Below are 19,351 nucleotides of genomic sequence, written 5' to 3'. Positions count from 1 at the left end.
CAGGATTTGGTAAAATAAAGAGTAAAATTGTCACTGGGCACCGTGGTGCATACTTGTAAACCTAGCAGCTCAGAAGGCTGAGGCAGAAGGATCGAGAGTTCAGAGCCAGCCTCAGCAAAAGTGAGACCCTGTCTTTAAATAAATATAATACAAAATAGGGCTGGGAATGTGGCTCAGTGGTCGAGTGCCCCTGAGTTCAATCCCTGGTACCCCACCCCCCCCAAAAGTAAAAATGTCCCTCCTCTCCCATCCATCTCCTTCAACACATTTCTTTTTTTAAATATCTTTATTTAATTTATTTATTTATATGTGATGCTGAGAATCAAACCCAGTGTCTCACACATGATAGGCAAGTGCTCCACCACTGAGCCGCAACCCCAGCCCTTAAACCATTTCTTTATGCTAATAGTATCTTTTGAATCCTTCCAGACTTATCTTAGAATATAAGATAACTTTTAAAAGAAAAAACCTGAAAACAGAATCCTACTAAACATGCTATCCTGCTACTTTTTTCTTTTCACTTATCCAAAGCCAGGGGTATTTCTTCATGTCACATGCATGGAGGGCCACCCTTTTGGGGACTACAGGACATACTGTCCTACAGGTGTCTGATGACTCAGGCGTCCTCCATCTCTGCCTCTCTCCATCACACAGATTGTAGTGATAGTGACTCTTCATGTATCCTTATTGTCACAGAATCTACAGGCAGGGAACCCTCAGTCTCCTCCTCTTGACCAGCAGGTGGCCCAGCCATAGCCACAGCTCTGGGCTCATGGAACAATGAGGTTCTGCCCCCTCCCCTGGCCCTGCCTCCCTCCCCCTGGTCCTTTAGAACCTTGGCAGGGTCACAGGTACTCTACCTGGGAACAGGTAGGCAGCCCAAAGATAATGGCATGGAGCCTGCCCAAGGAATCTGGAGGGTGGGAAAGTGTCAGCTAGTGTCCACACCCAGGAGCCTGCAGGCAGGAGTCTGGCCATGCCTCTACAGCTAGTTTCCATGGCACTGTGAGGAAGTCAGTTTCCCTCCCAGGGCCTTACTTTTCTCATCTGCAAAATGGGAGTCATCCATCATATGACATCATGACATTTCTAAAGGGGTCACGTTTTGCAAATGACAAAGTGCTCACAAAAGGTGTGATTACAATGGGGTGAGGGGGCTAGACGTGGTGGAAGAGAAAGGGTTGGTGACTCCTACCCCTCCCTTTCCCCAAATCCTTGTGAAGGAAACAGCTACATGATTCAGCGGAAGGACTGGGATTTATCTGAGTATAGTTACAAGGACCCAGAGGACCAAGGAAACCTCTACATTGGTGAGTTCAGTTCTGGGGGCCCATTGGGTGATAAAAAAGAAGGCGGCTCAGTCCCTAATACACTGGCTCTCTTCCTTCAGTGCCTGGTGGAGGAGGAGGCTAGAGTGTAGGTGTGACCAGTGGCATTTAGTTCAACTGGTACACACTTATTAAGCACCACCTATATGCCAGACTCTGCTCCAAGTTCTCACATGCAAAGTCGCTACCCTTACAGAGCTCAGTCCAGAGTGTAGGAGGAGTGGGGCTGGAATGGGGCACAGACACAGGCGCTCAGGGGTCCACTTTCTTGTCCCACTTGGAATTGAACATAATGGGGTTCAGGAAACTAGGGAAATGGACCCAGAGTAGAAGGGGACACAGTTTGCTGGGGGCTTATCGAACACCCTCCCCTCATCCCAGGGTACACGGTGCAGGTAGGCAGTGCCATCCTGCATCCCACGGATATCACTGTTGTGACGGGTGCCCCACGACACCGACATATGGGGGCCGTCTTCTTGCTGAGCCAGGAGGTGGGAGGAGACCTGCGGAGGAGGCAGGTGCTGGAAGGCACGCAGGTGGGCGCTTATTTTGGCAGCGCCATTGCCCTGGCGGACCTGAACAACGATGGGTGAGAATCTAGGGACATCCTCTGGGGCCAGGGTGAGAGGTGTGGGAAGGTGGGCTGGCCAGGCCAGGTCAAGGAAATGGAAACTTTGCAATTGTGCATTTGTTCGCTGCTTGTGGTGAGTTTGCAATCAGAGTGGGTGGGCGGCTCTGTATTTGCATGCCATATGCAGGACACCTGCACTTTCCTGTCTTTACCTGTCTTTGTATGGCTCCAACAGATTTGGGCAGTTTGGGTGTGATCTTTGCTTGCATGGCTTCTCCATGACATGCGTTTCCTATTCAGTGGGCCATGTTGGCCCTTCCTGTGTCCTTCCCATGCACTGGGACCTGAGCTGGCGTTGGCACAGTTGTGTACCCTGCCACCATTCTGCAAGTTATACATCATTTGGGGGGCCAACTCACACTCTCATCTCCCCTGCCCTTTCTCACCTGTGCAGGTGGCAGGACCTCCTGGTGGGTGCTCCCTATTACTTTGAGCGGAAAGAGGAAGTCGGGGGTGCGGTCTACGTCTTCATGAACCAGGCGGGCACCTCCTTCCCTGCCCACCCCTCCCTCCTCCTTCATGGCCCCAGTCGCTCTGCCTTCGGCTTCTCTGTGGCCAGCATTGGTGACATCAACCAGGATGGATTCCAGGGTATGAGCCAGCACCCCTTCCCCAGCACCCCCACTGACTGAGCGCCAACTGCATACCAGGCTTGACAGGGTCTGTGGAGGAGATGGGATGGGGCTCAGGCCCAACTTTCTCAGAGCCATCCTAGTGGGAGGATGTGCAGAGGGTGACAGGTGATCCTGGAGGAGGTGATAAGTGGTTGATAAAGATGGGTTGAGAGTACATAATGGGAAGGAACAGAAGGGGTGCAGTGGGAATGCAGGAACTTATCCATGTGCCAAATCTAGTGGATGTGGAGTGTTCCATCAGAGACAGGCTGGAGAGGAAGTGTGGGATTCGCGGTGGGTGTTTTGAAAGCCAGGCAGAGGAACTGGTGCTTTCTATTGGCTAATTGGGGTTTCAGGGTGTATAGGGGACATCCAGAGAAAGTTTTGGAGCAGAGGTGCAATATGATACAGCTTCATACCTTGAAAGATGATTCTGGCGGAGGTTGTAGGACCAAAGGAGAGATGAGATCAGGATTGTCATGTATCAGGTGTGGGATGATTAGGACTGGACAAGGTGGGGGCCCTAAATATAGGAGTATGACCAGTGCTCTGTAGGACTTGGGTGTCATGGAGAGGGTTAGATCAGGGTGTCAGCCTGGTTGCAATGGGAGCCCTTGGCTTATCCAGAAGTCACTTCTCTGACAACCTCAGTTTTTGAGGACCTAGTTGAGAACTAAAAGGAACCAAAAGCAGAGGGACTTCTGAAGAGACAAAATGTGAGCCAGAAACTTGGGGCGGTAAAGCCCAAGCACTTCCTATGGAAGGCTCGTTTACTTTCTGCCCATGGCTGACATAGTTTGCTAACAAGCTTGGCTTTCCGATCATCCAGACCCTATGAGGTCAAGTGCAGCAAAATGAGAATGAGTTCAATGAAGTTTAAGAATATCATAAAATGTTTTGGGTTCATTTGTGGAAATAATGAATTTTAAGTCTTGACACTTGAAGAAAAGTTCACTGTTGTTACGATTAAAATCCCAGCGCCTGGTGTCAGGTACGGGCTCACACATCCTCTTCTTCCCTCACTCATTGTGTCTCTGGGTTTCCTGAGTCTGTTTCCTCATCCATAAAATGGAGGTAATAGTACCTACCCCACAGCACCCTCATGAGGGGTGTGCGGCAGCCACAGATGGGAACACCTCCTTTTCAGGCCCTGCTGATAAATGGCATTAGAAGAAGAGCCAGGATGCCTAGGGATTAAATTGATGGGGACATGGAAAGGGGAAGTTACTGGGCAGGGCTCAGGAATCTAGGATGTGGCTTTGCCTGTGGCGTTGACTTGCTGCGTGACTGTGGGGAAATCACTTCCCCTCTTCGAAACCCGCCTTCCCACCTGCAAAAGGAAGCACCTGGTCTGCAGATGGTCACCTTTAACCCTGAGCTGCAGACCTCTGCAATGTCCCTGCTGCTGGCACCGCCTGGCAGGGTGAGGTCAATGCCACGTGGGGCTCTGTGGCCTGCAGCACAGGGTTCGGGAGATGTGGGGCCTGGTACCTGGGTGACGCTATCCTGCCTCTCCTCCCAGACATCGCGGTGGGAGCCCCGTTTGAAGGCCTTGGCAAAGTGTACATCTACCACAGCAGCTCCAGGGGGCTCCTCAGACAGCCCCAGCAGGTATGAAAAGCCGGGGACGCCTCTGCTGCCCCTGCCACCCGAAGTAGACCTTCCCTCCTCTCCCTCACCCACCCCTTCCAGATTTCCCCAGGCCTCCCTCCCCAGAACCTGACTCTACCCCTTTCCCTTGTCCCCAGGTAATCCATGGAGAGAAGCTGGGGCTTCCTGGCTTGTCCACCTTTGGCTACTCTCTGAGTGGGCAAATGGACGTGGATGAGAACTTCTACCCAGACCTGCTCGTAGGGAGCCTGTCAGACCATATCGTACTGCTGCGGTGAGCCAGGGGGATGCTGGACAGGGGCCTTTCTCCCCTCATCCCTGTCTGTGTGGAGTCCATTTTCGTCCATCTTCAGCACTAGGTCCACAGAAGGTTGAGCCCCAGCCCTGGCCAGGGGCAGGCGGGAGGCACTGAAATCTCCCTGCTTCTGTTGTCCTTACAGGGCCCGGCCCGTCATCAACATCCTCCACAGGACCTTGGTTGCCAGGCCAGCTGTGCTGGACCCTACGCTGTGCACAGCCACCTCTTGGTGAGACCACCTACTCCTCATCTATGGGCTGGCCAGAAGGGTCCCAGCCCCCAAGCCCTTCCCCTGGCCACTCCAGATATCCCACCTTTAAAGATCTGATACTGGAACTAGCATTTCTGTCCCTATCCAGCCTCATTAAAAAGCAGAATTTCTTACAGGAGATAGTGAGGGAATTGGGGGCAGTAGAGTATAGTGGTTAGGAATAGGAGCTCTGGACTGCAAACCCCAGCTGTGTACTGTGGGAGAGGGGGCAGGCTCTGAGGAGTGAGGACTCTGAGGGAGAGGGAAGAGGAATATACTTAGGTGGATGGATGTGCACAAGAAGGAAGAGTCACCCTGGGCAAATTATTCATTTCTGAGTCTTAGATCCCTCACCTGTAAAAGAGTTAATAAACAATTCACAGGGTTGTTATAATTACATAAGACAATGTATCAAAAAAAAATCCCTAGAACAGCAACTTTATATACCTTAAATGCTTAAAAAATGTTAGTTGCTAAGAAAGTGGTGTTAATGGTGGTGGGTGGACAGAGGAGGTCTGCGCTGGAGATCCAGATACCTGGGCTCAAGACAGGGCAGGGCTCCTAATTCGTACCTTTGGACAAGTCTTGCTCTCTGGGTGTGTTCTCCCAATTGTGATTTTTAACCCTACTTTCTTTGGCCTTAGGGGAGTGGGATGGAATGGGACAGAGACACCACAGACCAGCTTTGTGGATGCCCCAGTTTTGTCCCTGCCTTTCCCCAGAAGGGCCCTGGGTTCCCTTTTGCCTAGTACAGGAGTGAGAGCTAGGGCTTGGCTATCTGTGCCCCACAGTGACGGGTCCTTCCTTGTCCTCCCACCAACAGTGTGCAAGTGGAGCTGTGCTTTGCTTACAACCAGAGTGCTGGGAACCCCAACTACAGGCGAAACATCAGTGAGTGCCAGGCATAGGGCGAGGGGGAGCACGCTCACCTGGCTACTTACTGACTGCCCTGTGTACCTGTAGCCCTGGCCTATACTCTGGAGGCTGATCGGGACCGCCGCCCGCCCCGGCTGCGCTTTGCCAGAAGCCAGTCAGCTGTCTTCCATGGCTTCTTCTCCATGCCTGAGATGCGCTGCCAGACACTGGAGCTGCTCCTGATGGTGAGGAAGGAGCACAGGGAGGAGACCCGTGTTCCCCCAGGTCAAGGGTGAGGGGCAGTCAGCCTGGAATGCCATAGGCGGATGGATTCTAGATGAGGGTACAGTGCACAGTACCAGCACACAGTAGGGGAGAGATAGACCCCCCCGGGTGGGGATGGGGCCAAGGGTCTTTTCACCTCTAAGAAAAGTGAGGGGCTTTGTGGGAGATCTTAGCTCACCTCTGGGAAAAAAGGAGTCCATGATTGAGGGGCAAGTTCAATACCATTCCAGGGAGATTGAAAGTGGAAGGGGAAAATTCCTCCTGGGGAATAGATGAATGGAGGCTCAACCCCCACCTGGAAGGACCTCAGAAGGGAGAGCTAAGTCTCATCTCTTGGGGGTAGGCAAGATGGTAGAAAGTCTGAATCTGATGGTTGGACTAAGGGGTTCAAGGCTAACTTAGGGGGTCTTCAGATTGGAGAGAGCACCAGTTTCTCCCTCAGGCTCAGGGTGATGTGAGGAGAGGGTGACTTGGGAGAGGGCACTGTTGTCTCAGCTTGCCTTCTCTCCCCAGGACAATGTCCGCGACAAACTCCGCCCCATTGTCATCTCCATGAACTACTCTTTACCCTTGAAGATGCCTGAGCGCCCCCGCCTGGGGCCGCGCTCTCTGGACGCCTACCCGGTCCTCAACCAGGCACAGACTCAGGAGAACCACACCGAGGTGGCTGGGGCCCAAGCCAGGAGGGCTGCAGGGTGAGGGCTCGCTCTATGGGGTGTAGCCTCTCACACCTCCGACTGCCCCAGGTCCAGTTCCAGAAGGAGTGTGGGCCTGACAACAAGTGCGACAGCAACTTGCAGATGCAAGCGTACTTCGTGTCTGAGCAGCTGCAGCGGCTGGAAAGGTGGGCTCTTAGCAGCGCTGATTGGCCAAGGGCGCGACGGGCCTCATTGGCTCACTGGGCTTGGGGCGGGGCCACACTGGACAGGGGCGGGGCCTCATAGTTAGATAAGCCTGAAAAGAGGAACTTAGATGGGCCAGGTGTGAAGTCTTCCAGGTGAGACTGTGGGGCATGGTCTGGCTGGCCAGAGAAGGAACTTTCCTCACCTAGGAGACCTGAGGGTCAGGACCTATGACCGGGGGGTTGGGCTTTGGGCTTAATCCAGGGCTGCTCCCCTCAGGCTCCAGTACAGCAGAGATGTCCGGAAACTGCTCCTGAGCATCAATGTGACCAACACCCCAAGCAGGGAGAGGGCTGGGGAAGATGCCCATGAGGCACTGCTCAACCTGGAGGTGCCTCCCGCCCTGCTGCTGTCCTCAGTGCGCCCAGTGAGTGCCCACCACCAGGCCCCGAGCCCAAGTAGGGCTCCCCGCGTATTTGCACCCCCATGTTCATGTTCTTTACATGCGTTATCCTTAATCGTGTCCCCACCTCCTCTGGGCTTGGCCTCCCCAATTGCCTGCTGTGTCTTCTGCTTGGGAGCTTCTAGGGCTTCTGACCCTGCTCTATGTGGGAGGGAAGACAAGCCCAACCTTGACCTTCAGTCTTCTTTCTTCAGTCTGGGACCTGCCAAGCCAATGAGACCATCCTGTGCGAACTGGGGAACCCTTTCAAACGGAACCAGAGGGTGAGCACGGGCCATATCCTCCCACTCCTTGTGGGGCTCAAGCTGTTCCTCCTTCTCACCTGCTTGCACCTACCTTCTCGTCTGCTTGCCCTGGGGGCTTCCTTGAAGCAAAGAACCCGGAGGCGGGGCTGGGGATGTGGCTCAAGCGGTAGCGCGCTCGCCTGGCATGCGTGCGGCCCAGGTTCGATCCTCAGCACCACATACAAACAAAGATGTTGTGTCCGCCGAGAACTAAAAAATAAATATTAAAAATTCTCTCTCTCTCTCTCTCTCTCTCTCTCTCTCTCTCTCTCTCTCTCTCTCCCTCTCCTCTCTCACTCTCTCTTTAAAAAAAAAAAAAAAAAAAAAAAAAAGAATCCGGAGGCCCTGGTGGGTGGTGGTGGTGGAGGGGGGTATGTGTGGGAATGAGGCCCAGCGACCAAGAAAAATTGGGCCACTAGGGAGCTGGGCACAAAGCTAGAGCAGGGGGAAGTAAGAAAACCGATTTTACCAAGTCCTGGGGTGTGCCCGCCCTAAGCTCAACGGTTTCTTTTACGTGATGTTAGTTCTCACAATGTTCTCTGAGGAGGTACGTGCCATTTTAGAGAAGAGAAAGCTCAGCCTTATAGAATTTAGTAATTTGCTCAAGGTCATGTCAAAGTCCAGATATTGCAAGGGAGAAAAGGGGAAAAGTGAACAAATAAGGTAGCGAGGTGGTTTAGGAGAGGAAGAGGCCATTATTGTTTGCTTCTCCTCTTCCCCCATCGCGACCCCTCCTGGGCCCCAATGTCTCTTTCTTCTCTGGCCCTTGTAGATGGAGCTGCTCATTGCCTTTGAGGTCATAGGGGTGACCCTGCACACAAGGGACCTTCAGGTGCAGCTGCAGCTCTCCACGTGAGTGGCCTTGTGAAGGCAGCCTGGGTCAGGGTGAGGTAGTATCAGGGCCTCTTTCAACCCCTGTGTTCCCTTCCTAGATCAAGTCACCAGGATAACCTGCGGCCCGTGACTCTGAAACTATCTGTGGACTACACGCTCCAGGCCTCACTCAGCATGTGGGTACAACCCTGCTCCCCATGTCTCCCTGTCCCCAAGCTCCTCTGACACTTCTCTTGGCCTGCTAACCTCCCCTGGGTATTCCTTTTGCTTCACCAAAAGTCACTGTCATTATTGTTCTATCCTCCTATAGAGCAGGTAGAAGGGGAGTCATGAGCCACCCTAGGGCTAAGATATCAATCCCTACCATTTCTTGAGAGCTCATTGGGCAAAGGATTTTACATATGTCAATGGATCATCTTCTCACAACTGCCCTGTGTTTTTCCAACTATTATTAAGTCCACTGTGCAGATGGGGATACAGAGGTTCAGAGAGGAAAAATAAATTGCTTGAGGCCACACAGCTGGTAGGTACATGGCAGAGCTCAGGTTTATACCAGGTCCGTCTGATGTCAGAGGAGCGATAGTTAACCATCCTTGGTGTCCACCCTCTCTGCCAGGACCCCAGCCTCCCATTCCCCATGACTCGAGAAGCTTTCTTACCCTAGGGTGAATCATCGGCTACAAAGCTTCTTTGGTGGGACTGTGATGGGTGAGGCTGGCATGAAAACTGTGGAGGACGTGGGAAGCCCTCTCAAATATGAATTCCAGGTAAGGGTACCTCTGGGGTTCTGGTTGGGGACTCCTGGGAAAGTTGATGGGGGTTCATTCTGGATTGGGGGTTGGAGGATGGGAACATTGGGATTGATGAGATGGAGTGGTTTGCTAGAAGACTGTAACCAGGACACCTCTTGTGCCCATAGGTGAGCCCAGTAGGGGAGGGATTGGTGGCTCTGGGGGCCCTGGTCCTGGGTCTGGAGTGGCCCTATGAAGTCACCAATGGCAAGTGGCTGCTCTACCCCACGGAGATCACCGTCCATGGCAATGGGTCCTGGCCCTGCTCGCCACCTGGAGATCTTGTTAACCCTCTCAACCTCACTCTCTCTGTAAGTTCATGATGAGGAATGTTTTATTTGCATCTCATTTGCATTGAACCTCATTTGCATGCTGAAGGACCCAAAGGCCCTCCCACCTCATACCCCTTTGGGAACCTGACTCTCCCCCCACCTTTTCCCCTCTCCCATCCCTGCTCCCACATTTCCCTCTGTCTTCCTAGCAAATATCTTACCTCTTCAGGACCCTGGAGACAGGCCACCATCTCCACAGCGCAGGCGGAGAGAGTTGGACCCAGGGGGAGGCCAGGGCCTACCACCTGTTACTCTGGCTGCTGCCAAAAAAGCCAAGTCTGAGACTGTGCTGGTGAGTGGTCAGGGCAGGGATGGGGAGCATCATGCTGACCCTGTCATGGGGTGGCACATGAAGGCAGGGAGGTAGAGACTACTCACTGGAGACCCTTGTCTACAGAGGCGAGGTGGTACATGCCCTCAGGAGCCCCCAGACAGAGCAGGAGAACCACTGTCTGCCCTCAGAGGGTGTTCCATTCTGATAGGGAGCATCCCATACTGTGAACCACGGGAGGAGACACCGCTCTATTCCAAGGGGTCCCTATCTATTGGGGACCACCCGGATGCTCACGGCTTTGGACACTAGGACTGGGGTTTGGGGAGGAGCATGAGGATGTGTGAGGCATCCTCTGTAGGAAGGGAGACAGGAATGGCCTGGGAGCAGCAGAGGTCCAGCTGGGTGGACAGGTTGAAGGTGGTATCCCAAGGCACAGAGCTGAAGGGAAGGAGGCAGGCTCAGGCCAGGAGGGGCTGGGAGGAAGGGGGTTCTGGGGTTGGACCTCATTTATATAAGCAAGGGCTAGAGTTTACATTACTCTTGTTCCTGGCATTTTGTGAGCTTGGCCCAAAGAACACGTCTTAAAGGTATATGTGTGAAGGCCAGGAGTGTGTGTAGCTGAAGAGATGAAGTCAGGTTCCTTCAGCTCCCAGGGGTCGGGGGAAGTCTAGAGGGTGGAAGGAAAGGAGAAGGCACAGAGAAGCCAGAGACCCAGACCATCTCATGTCTCTTGTTCCCTGCCCACCTCAGTCCTGTTCCACTGGCCGTGCCCGCTGCGTGTGGCTGGAGTGCCCCATTCCTGATGCCTCCATTGTCACCAATGTCACAGTAAAGGCTCGGGTATGGAATAGCACCTTCATCGAGGTCAGTGCCCATGCCTGGAGTTTTTCGATGCCACCCACCTGGGGGGGGGGGGACAGCAACAGGGGGAGGGTGAAACCAGGGTCACAGGGACCGTGTGTGTATGCGTGTGTGTGTGTGTGTGTGTGTGTGATAGCAGTGACAGCATTGTGTTTTATGCACAGCAGTACCCTGTCACTGAGGGCCATGCCAGGGTGACATCTGCATGTCTGTGTGTGGACGTGTAATATTTGTCTCCAGCCAAAATGACCTTCTCTCAGCCAGGTGCAGTGGCCCATCCCTATAATCCCGGCAGCTTGGGAGGCTGAGGCAGGAGGATCACGAGTTCAAAGCCAGCCTCAGCAAAAGCAAGGCGCTAAGCAACTCAGTGAGACCCTGTCTGCTGTGTCTGTACCTTTTCTACCCCCAAGCCTTTGGCCCTGTGTTCCTTCCCCCTGAAATGCCATTTCCTGTTTTCCATGTGTCAACTCCTACTCAGCCTTCAGGGTCTCCTTCAGATGCTTCATCTCTTTGCCATCCGTGAGGTCTTTTCTGACTTTAACAGCTGAAGTGACCTCTCTCCCTCGGGACACCCACAGAGCTTTCTGAGAAGCCACACGTGTCTCCTATCATGCCTGACTCAGGGTTGTAGCCTTCTCTTGCCACCTACACCAAACTTTTTTCCATGACTCACTTATAAATCTTTTCAGCTGAACGGGCCACATGGCTCCTGCTGCATCTACTCAGCTCCCTCATCAGAGTACAAAAGCTGCCATGCACAAATGAGTAGGTGTGGCTCTGTGTCCCAAATATTTCATTTACAAAAGCAGGTGCAGGGCCATATTTAGCCCAGAGGCCTGACTGTGACCTTCATTGTCTCTGCTATCCCCAGCATTCTAGCACAGGACCCGATGCACAAATGAAGGAATGAATGATGCGCATTTGTGTTCCGACTGACTGACAGACCCTTTGGGGTTGCTGCTTAAAGATGCTGCCTGGTGGGAGAGTGAGAGATTAGCTGTGCTTGGGGACAAGCAAGGATGCTCAGAGAGCCTTCAGTTTCTGCTTTTGACCCCCTTTCCCCTTCCAGGATTACAGAGACTTTGACCGTGTCAGGGTAGATGGCTCGGCTACTCTGTTCCTACGGACCAGTGTCCCCACCATCAACATGGAGAACAAGACCACGTGGGTGAGTGAGCATGTTGACGAGGACTGCAGACCCTGGCCTGGAGCGTGGAGCACAGGACATCTTTAAGAGCATGCAGACACTCTTGAGCTATGTGGGCCTCAAGCTTGGTAGCATGTGAAGTTCACCTGCAGGACTTGTGGTGTCTGAACCATCCCCTAGAGCACTGGAATCTGATCATGGGGAAGGGACCATGGTATAGGGGTGTTTCAGAGTACCCCTAGGTGGGCTGGGGTTGTGGCTCAGCAGTAGAGCACTCGCCTAGCACATGCAAGGCTCTGGGTTCGATCCTCAGCACCACATGGAGATAAATAAATAAAATAAAGGTATTGTGTTCAACTACAACTAAAAAGTAAATATTAAAAAAAGAGTACCCCTAGGTATTCAGGCATGGTGACGCATGCCAGTAATGCCAATGGCTCCAGAGGCTGAGGCAGGAGGATCACAAATTCAAGAACAGCCTAAGCAACTTAGTGAGACTCTCAGCAATTTAGTAAGACCCTATCACCCTGTCTCAAAATAAGAACAACTGGGGATATAGCACAGTGGTAAAGCACTAAAAATAAAAAGCACTCCTAGGTGATTCTGATATGTAGCCGATAAATAATAAATTGGGCTTAGATGAAAATTTTAAATGTAGTAATTAAACATGTCAGAAAAAATTCAGAACACAACCTTTAATTATGGGGAAAATTACTTTATTAAATCCAAAGTTACAATGGAAAAATTTGACAAATTACATGAAAATGTAAATCTATATATAGCAAAAGAAATGGTAAAGAAACTAAAAGTACACATGACAAACTGCCTTTTAAAAAGTTTATAGCATATATGACAAAATATTGATATATATTTTAATATTTAAAAATATAAGTAGGTAGTATACATGAGGTGAAATACAGATGTTTCTCTCATTTTTTTTTTTTTTTTTTTTGGTACTGGGGATTGAACTCAGGGGTGCTTAACCACTGAGCAACATCTCCAGTTCTTTTTATTTTCTATTTTAGATGGAGTCTTGCTAAGTTGCTTAGGACCTCATTAAGTTGCTGAGGATGGCCTTGAACTTGTGATCCTCCTGCCTCAGTAGGAGTCTCTGAGATTACAGGCATGCACCACCATGCCCAGCACAAATGTTTAATTTACTCATAAGGAGATAAAAATAACAGAAAAAAAAAAAAGAGTTTTTTTCCTATCGGATCAGAAAATACTAAAAAGAGTAATGCTGGCTGATACCGAAAGGAGGAGGGAAATTCTTTTGACTGGAGTATAAATTGGTGGATTCTTTTTGGAGATGAATTTGTCAATATCCATTAAAATTTAAAGCACTAATTTCCTTTGATCCAGCACATGATAATGTATCTTAAGGAGCTAATAGGACAAGTATCGGAGATAAGTGTATGGGGGTATTTTAGAGCACTGTGAATGAGGGCGGAAAATTGGAAATGATCTACATCTTTTGGTAGGAGATTGGGTCAATAAAATGTGGTACATTTCCTACAGTGACTGCATGGCCCTCTGAAGGGATCAGGTTTTACCAACAGACAAGGAAGGATGATGATATTAGAGAAAAAAGGAGCTGGTCACAGAGGAGTGTGTAGTGTGACCCCATCAATGTGGATTATATGTAATAAAAAAAAATGAAGAGATTCACCAGAGATTATAGAAACAGTTGTTTCTAGAGAGTAAAATTACTGGGAGCATTTAATTTTCGTTATATCATTTATACATTATATATATATATATATATATATATATATATATATATATATATATATAGTTTTTGTTTTTTTTAAGTTATAGATGGACACAATACCTTTATTTTATTATTTTATTTTTATGTGGTGCTGAGGATTGAACCCAGTGCCTCTTGCCTGCTAGGTGAGCACTCTACCACTGCCACACCCCAGCCCAATATTTTTTGTTTTAGATAGACACAATACCTTCATTGTATTTATTTTTATGGGGTGCTGAGGATCAAATCCAGTGCCTCACACCTATTAGGCAAGTGCTTTACCACTGAGCTACAACCATATCATATATATATATATATATATATATATATATATATAGAGAGAGAGAGAGAGAGAGAGAGGGAGAATTTTTTAATATTTATTTTTTAGTTTTCGGTCGACACAATATCTTTTTTTAAATATTTTTTAGTTGTAGTTGGGCACAATACCTTTATTTCACTTATTATTTTTATGTGGTGCTGAGGATCGAACCCAGGGTCTCACATATGCGAGACAAGTGCTCTACAGCTGAGCCACAACCCCAGCCCCTGGACACAATATCTTTATTTTATTTTTATGTGGTGCTAAGGATCGAACCCAGCATCCCGCGCATGCCAGGTGAACACGCTACCACTTGAGCCACATCCCCAGCCCATCATTTATATTTTTAAAAATAAAAAAATTTAAAATTCAAAGTCATGTATAATCGGGAAAAATCATATTTATGTATATTTTGAACAGCCCTAACCCCAAAATCCTAAATGCTTCAAAATCTGAACCTTTTTCTAAAAAATATTTTTTTTCAGTTGTAGATGGACACAATGACTTTATTTTATTTATTTATTTCTATGTGATACTGAGGATTGAATCCAATGCCTCACACGTGCTAAGTAAGCCCTTTACCACTGAACCACAACCCCAGACAAATCTAGACTTTTTTTCTTTAGTTGTAGATGGACACAATACCTTTATTTTATTTATTTGTTTTATGTGGTGCTGAGAATCAAACATAATGCTTCACATGTGCAAGGCAAGTGCTCTACCAATGAGCCATAACTCCAGTCTCCCAAAATCTGAACCTTTTTGAACATCATGCTCAACAAGTAAAATCTCTGCAAATATAAATATTCAAAAAAAAATCCAAAATCTTAAACAAAATCTAAAAAAATCTCTGCAAATATAAATATTTTTAAAAAATCCAAAATCTAAAACACCCCAAATACTTTGGATAAGGGGTATTCAATCTGTACATACATATACACACCATTCCATTATAGGGAAAGAAGATGAATACTAGGTGTTATGCATTGTTTGTGGCTTTTTTTTTTTTTTTTTTTTGGTAAATGTTTATGGAGGGCTTGCTGAATAGCAGGTGTTGCTCTAAGCAGTTTATTCACATTTAACGTGTTTAATCCTCCCTAGCAACCTATGCGGTAGGTATTATTATAATTCCCATTTTACAGATAAGCAACAGAGAGGTTAAGCAACTTCCCCAAGGTCATGCAGTTAGTGAATAGCACAGCTGGACTCAAACCTGGGTCGACTGGCTCCAGAACCCATGCTTTTGGTCACTTCACTAAACTGTGAGTTAGGCATTATGATCTCCTTATCAGAGAGCATGAAATGGTGATTCAGAGAGGTGAAATTACTTGTCCCAGGTCACACAGCTCATCAGGGATGGAGCTGGTTCTCAAATCTGAATATGTGGGTCACAGTCTCAGATGTCAGGCTGCCTTCCAGATCTGGGGCTGCTCCTCTGGAGCCAGATCTGTGAAAAGAAGCAGGACAGGTAGACCTGCTGGTGTCAGTGGGGCTGGCAAGGGATTTATCCAGTCCCTGGCTGCCCCCTACTGGCAGCAAGTCAAACAGCAGGGCCCCAGGCCCAGCTAGGATAAAAAAGGGTGAGTCTGGGGTCTAAGTGTGTTGACAGGACAGGGGCTGAGTCCTTTCTCTGCCCTCTCCAGTTCTCTGTGGACATTGATTCTGAGCTGGTGGAGGAGCTACCAGCTGAGATCGAGCTGTGGCTGGTGATTGTGGCCGTGAGTGCCGGTCTGCTGCTCCTGGGGCTGATCATCCTCTTGTTGTGGAAGGTTAGGACCACCAGCCCATCTTGGGGACTCCCACTCTGGGACCTCCTGCCAGCACACGCTCACTAGCCCTCCCTTCATCCCATATTTCCCCATCCCAGTCCTCATTTCCATCTCAGCCCCCACCTTTACCCCACGTCTTCCCCACCTTCTCCCAGCTCTAGTCTCACCCCCTGCCTGGGTTCATGGTGGGAATAGCAAGCTGGAAAGGGGAACACAGGAGCTCCGGCCTCTGGTCACACCACCAGGCTGGGATCGGGTCCCAGGCCTCTAGGATCCCCAGCCCTAAGCCCTAGCCCCGAGAGCTGCTGGCCCGACCCCCAGCGCCCCTGATGGCCACTCCCCACCTCCTCCCCTCCAGTGCGGCTTCTTCAAGCGAGCCCGCACTCGCGCCCTGTATGAAGCTAAGAGGCAGAAGGCGGAGATGAAGAGCCAGCCGTCAGAGACGGAGAGGCTGACGGACGACTACTGAGGGGGGCAGCCCCCCACCCAGGCCCACCCGGGTAACGTGGCCTCCGGGCCCTCCTCCCCGAGTGCCCCAGCTGGCCCGGGCCTCTGTCTCTGTCCTGTCTCTTCCTCTTGGCTTAGGGGCCTGCTCTGACCTCCTCTGTCCCCATTACCACCTCAAGACAGCAGGCTACTCTGTGTGACTTCCCCTCTGTCCCCCAATCTAGCTCTCAGGGACTTAGACCCCAAGAAGGAACCACAAAATCCTCCCCATGATCACTTTGATTTTTTTGGGATTGCAAAAGGGTCAGAGCCAAGGCTAGGCCCATGTTTGTAGATCACGAGGCATGTCCAGATGATTCTACACCCCTGGGAAGGAGGGCACTGGTAGACTCCTGCCTCCGGGGAACCAGCACTTTTCCTACTGAGCAGTACCCACCTCCTTGGGATAAGCAACCGACCCCCCAATGCTGGTCAGGGGAGACCACCCCACTCTCCTGGCCCACCATTCCACCAGTAGTCTCTGCGGCTGCCCTTTGGTCTCCATCAGCTTCTTCCTCTCCTCTCTGCCTTCCTCAGCTCCTCTTTCCCCTGGACCTGGGGTGGGGAAACTAATCCTCCCTGTCCATCTCAGTGCAGGGACACGGGGCATGTTTGAGTCAGGGTCCTGGCTTTGAGGACTGGGAGTCTGCGGGGAGGCTGGCACATCTTACCTCCACTTGAACCCTGGATGCTGACGCATTTTCTCTTCTCGCCTAACTCCAGTGTGACTTCTTTAAGCGGACCCGCTACTACCGGATCATGCCCAAGTACCACGCGGTGCGCATCCGGGAGGAGGAGCGCTACCCAGCTCCAGGGAGCACTCTGCCCACCAAGAAGCACTGGGTGACCAGCTGGCAGACTCGAGACCGATACTACTGACATTCTTCCTGACCCCACTCCCCCCCTCCCCTGGTGTCCCCTTTCTTCCTATTTATCATAAATTATGCCTTTGACAGTCCACAGGGGCCATTGCCTTTGGCTGGCACCAGCAGATCAAGGCACACACTCGTCTTTGGGCGGAGGCATGTGCTTCTGGCTGCGGACACCTCCCAGCGGGACCTTGCATTGCTGAGCACATGGCAGCCCTGTGCCCTAGACACGTGGAGCCTGCTGCTTGTGCCCTGGGCTCGTGCACCATGGGTGGTACATGGACGCACCCCGTCCCAGTCTCTGCCTACGCCAGAACCTAGCCAAGGGGCCTCCATGTGGTGATGCCTCCCCCTTTCACACTGGATCCATCTTGAGCCATAGTCACTGGACCGATTTTGCTGTTGAGAGTAAACTACTGATGGGAAGCAGCCAGCTGGGCCCAGCCACAGAGTTGGGGTTCCATTAAAGGCTGTCCAGGGGCGTCCAGCATGCTGTGATCCAGGAGCAAACAAACTAGAAAGAAGGTCCCAGGTCGGCTTTCTTTCATGGACCTATTTGAAGTATCTCTCCCTGGAACTAGCAGGGCAGACAGCCCAAAGGAACAGAGACAGACGGCAGGACATCCTGGACTGGAGGCTCTGGGCCTGCCCTGGAGCTTGATGGAAGTCTCTAGAGAGCAGGAGACCAGTCCTGGGCCAGGCAGACGGCAGGACACAGAGGAGATACCAATCCTGATCCCCTGCTCAGAAAGGCCTGGAAAGACCAAAGAGGGAGCGACGCTTGAATGTAGGGCAGGGAAGAAGCCTGTCCCTGATCCCACTCCAGGCCAGGCTCCACTCTGGTGCCCCCCCGCCCATGAACTGGGGGCTTAGAGGTGGAGTCCTTGACTGTCCTCAACTTCCAGAGCCAACCTGGCTCTGGCCCCTCCCCAATGGGCTACAGAGGAAGCCAAGGCTTGTTCCCAGGACCTCCCCTGGCCCCTGCCCACCCCCTCCACGGTACTGTAGCAGGGAGCTCCTGCCCTCCTTGTGCCTTCTTTGTACACAGGCTTCTCACTGCAACCAATAAATTGCTCCCAGTTTGTACATGCGGCACCTGCCTCCATCCTCCCCAGCTCAGCCCAAACAAATGACCACATCACCACCCAGGTGGCCCCAGGTAGACAGAGCTGGCTGCTGGGCTCTGAGAGGTTTGAGGGTAAAGATCTGTGGAGGAGACGCCAGCCCCTGCTCTCAGGGCTGCCCCTGCCTAAAGGCTGGTCATAGACACACAAATGAGATTGAGAGGCGAGGATGAGGGAAGAGCCCTGAGCAGACCCCATGGGACACAGACCAGTCTCGTGTGCTGGCCTGGGAAGGCAGGGTGGGATGCAAGGGTGGGAAGAGGCACAAGCTACTGCGTTGTAGGAACAGGTAGTCCTGGCTGTCACAGAACAAAGATGGTACATGGGTAGAGAGACATCCCTCAGCCAGTGACTGAGTTCATGTAAGAGCCTGCTTTTCTGCCTCTGTTTCACCACCACCACCCCTGGGCACCCTGATGCAATCACGGTGAACCAGTTACCCAAGGCTGCAAAGACGAGCAGGTCATAGTATCCATCCCCCAGCCTCTGAGCAGGAGGCCCTGGAGCTCTCGTCTTTTGCAACCTCCCCGGGAGTGTTTGGTACCAAAGCTTAGGTGGCCCACCATTTGGATGAAGCTCCCCCCTTACATCCCGTGTTTCCTGAAGCACTTCCTCCTCTGTACTGAGGCTTGGGAATGGAACAAGGCTGTGTCCCTTGATTTCTTGACTCCAAGTTGCGTATTCATACTGTTCATTTTCCCCAAGGCTAAGCTGGGGATGTAGCCCAGTGATAGAGCCCTTGCCTAGCATCAGGCCCACTAGGTTCCATCCCGGGCACCAAAAACCAACCAAACAAATGAATAAAGAAGGGAGAAAAGGAGAGAATTTTATCTAAAGCTCTGACCCTTAACAAGATTCCAATAACAGCTGGAAATAACTGTCTGAAGAAATCTAGGAGCAGATGCCAGACTGAGCCACTCAGAGCCCTCAGGCCCAAGCTATTCTGGAAGTTCCTCCTGATGTCTACCTGGTGTCTCTCAGCCTTGACCTTGTGGCAGCTCTCTGCCCGCCCCTCTTTCCAGCAGGGTCCAACACCCTTCCTGCACCTCATCCCTTAATTTTCTATGCTGGGGTTTCCCCTGTTTCAGGATGATTGACAGTGGAATGTTCAGTTCCCCCAGGAAAATCCCAGCCCCACCCCTGAGAAGCCAAGTTCTTAGAACCCAGTGATCAAAGACCTTCATTTTCCAGAATCTGGAATTCACTTGTTTGGGAATAACACCATGGTGGGGGTGTCAAATCCCAGCTCATGTTGAGCAAAACTGAGCCCAGATCAGTCCTGTGCTTACAGCCACTTCCTGCTTGAGTCAAAGGAGAGTTTATACACCTCTCTG

The 19,351-nt window shown here is 50.9% G+C and overlaps 1 protein-coding gene across 3 annotated transcripts in view; it reads left to right on the top strand.

The window, feature by feature from the left end:
• The window catches only part of ITGA3 (integrin subunit alpha 3), a 28,781-nt gene extending 10,802 nt beyond the window's left edge, over window positions 1–17,979 (top strand). For 2 of the 3 annotated variants that reach the window (XM_081270304.1, XM_081270306.1), the window contains exons 5-25: window positions 1,224–1,310; window positions 1,710–1,917; window positions 2,354–2,550; window positions 4,096–4,184; window positions 4,322–4,458; window positions 4,625–4,711; window positions 5,556–5,623; window positions 5,696–5,832; window positions 6,386–6,535; window positions 6,619–6,716; window positions 6,994–7,141; window positions 7,372–7,440; window positions 8,234–8,313; window positions 8,394–8,471; window positions 8,960–9,062; window positions 9,215–9,397; window positions 9,588–9,710; window positions 10,443–10,556; window positions 11,623–11,721; window positions 15,413–15,538; window positions 16,748–17,979. In XM_081270304.1, coding sequence (XP_081126430.1) covers window positions 1,224–1,310; window positions 1,710–1,917; window positions 2,354–2,550; window positions 4,096–4,184; window positions 4,322–4,458; window positions 4,625–4,711; window positions 5,556–5,623; window positions 5,696–5,832; window positions 6,386–6,535; window positions 6,619–6,716; window positions 6,994–7,141; window positions 7,372–7,440; window positions 8,234–8,313; window positions 8,394–8,471; window positions 8,960–9,062; window positions 9,215–9,397; window positions 9,588–9,710; window positions 10,443–10,556; window positions 11,623–11,721; window positions 15,413–15,538; window positions 16,748–16,903 — 2,537 coding nt within the window. In that variant the 3' untranslated portion in view covers window positions 16,904–17,979. Of the gene's footprint in view, window positions 1–1,223; window positions 1,311–1,709; window positions 1,918–2,353; window positions 2,551–4,095; window positions 4,185–4,321; window positions 4,459–4,624; window positions 4,712–5,555; window positions 5,624–5,695; window positions 5,833–6,385; window positions 6,536–6,618; window positions 6,717–6,993; window positions 7,142–7,371; window positions 7,441–8,233; window positions 8,314–8,393; window positions 8,472–8,959; window positions 9,063–9,214; window positions 9,398–9,587; window positions 9,711–10,442; window positions 10,557–11,622; window positions 11,722–15,412; window positions 15,539–15,896; window positions 16,039–16,747 lie in introns of all 3 variants that reach the window. The other variant, XM_081270305.1, reaches the window with a different exon arrangement.
• Window positions 17,980–19,351: the final 1,372 nt, after the last annotated feature.

This window comes from Spermophilus citellus (assembly GCF_964194105.1).
Source record: "Spermophilus citellus genome assembly, chromosome: 17".
Lineage (NCBI taxonomy): Eukaryota > Metazoa > Chordata > Mammalia > Rodentia > Sciuridae > Spermophilus > Spermophilus citellus.
The sequence above is the reverse complement of the archived record's forward strand: the minus strand, read 5'-3'. Positions and strand labels throughout refer to the sequence as shown.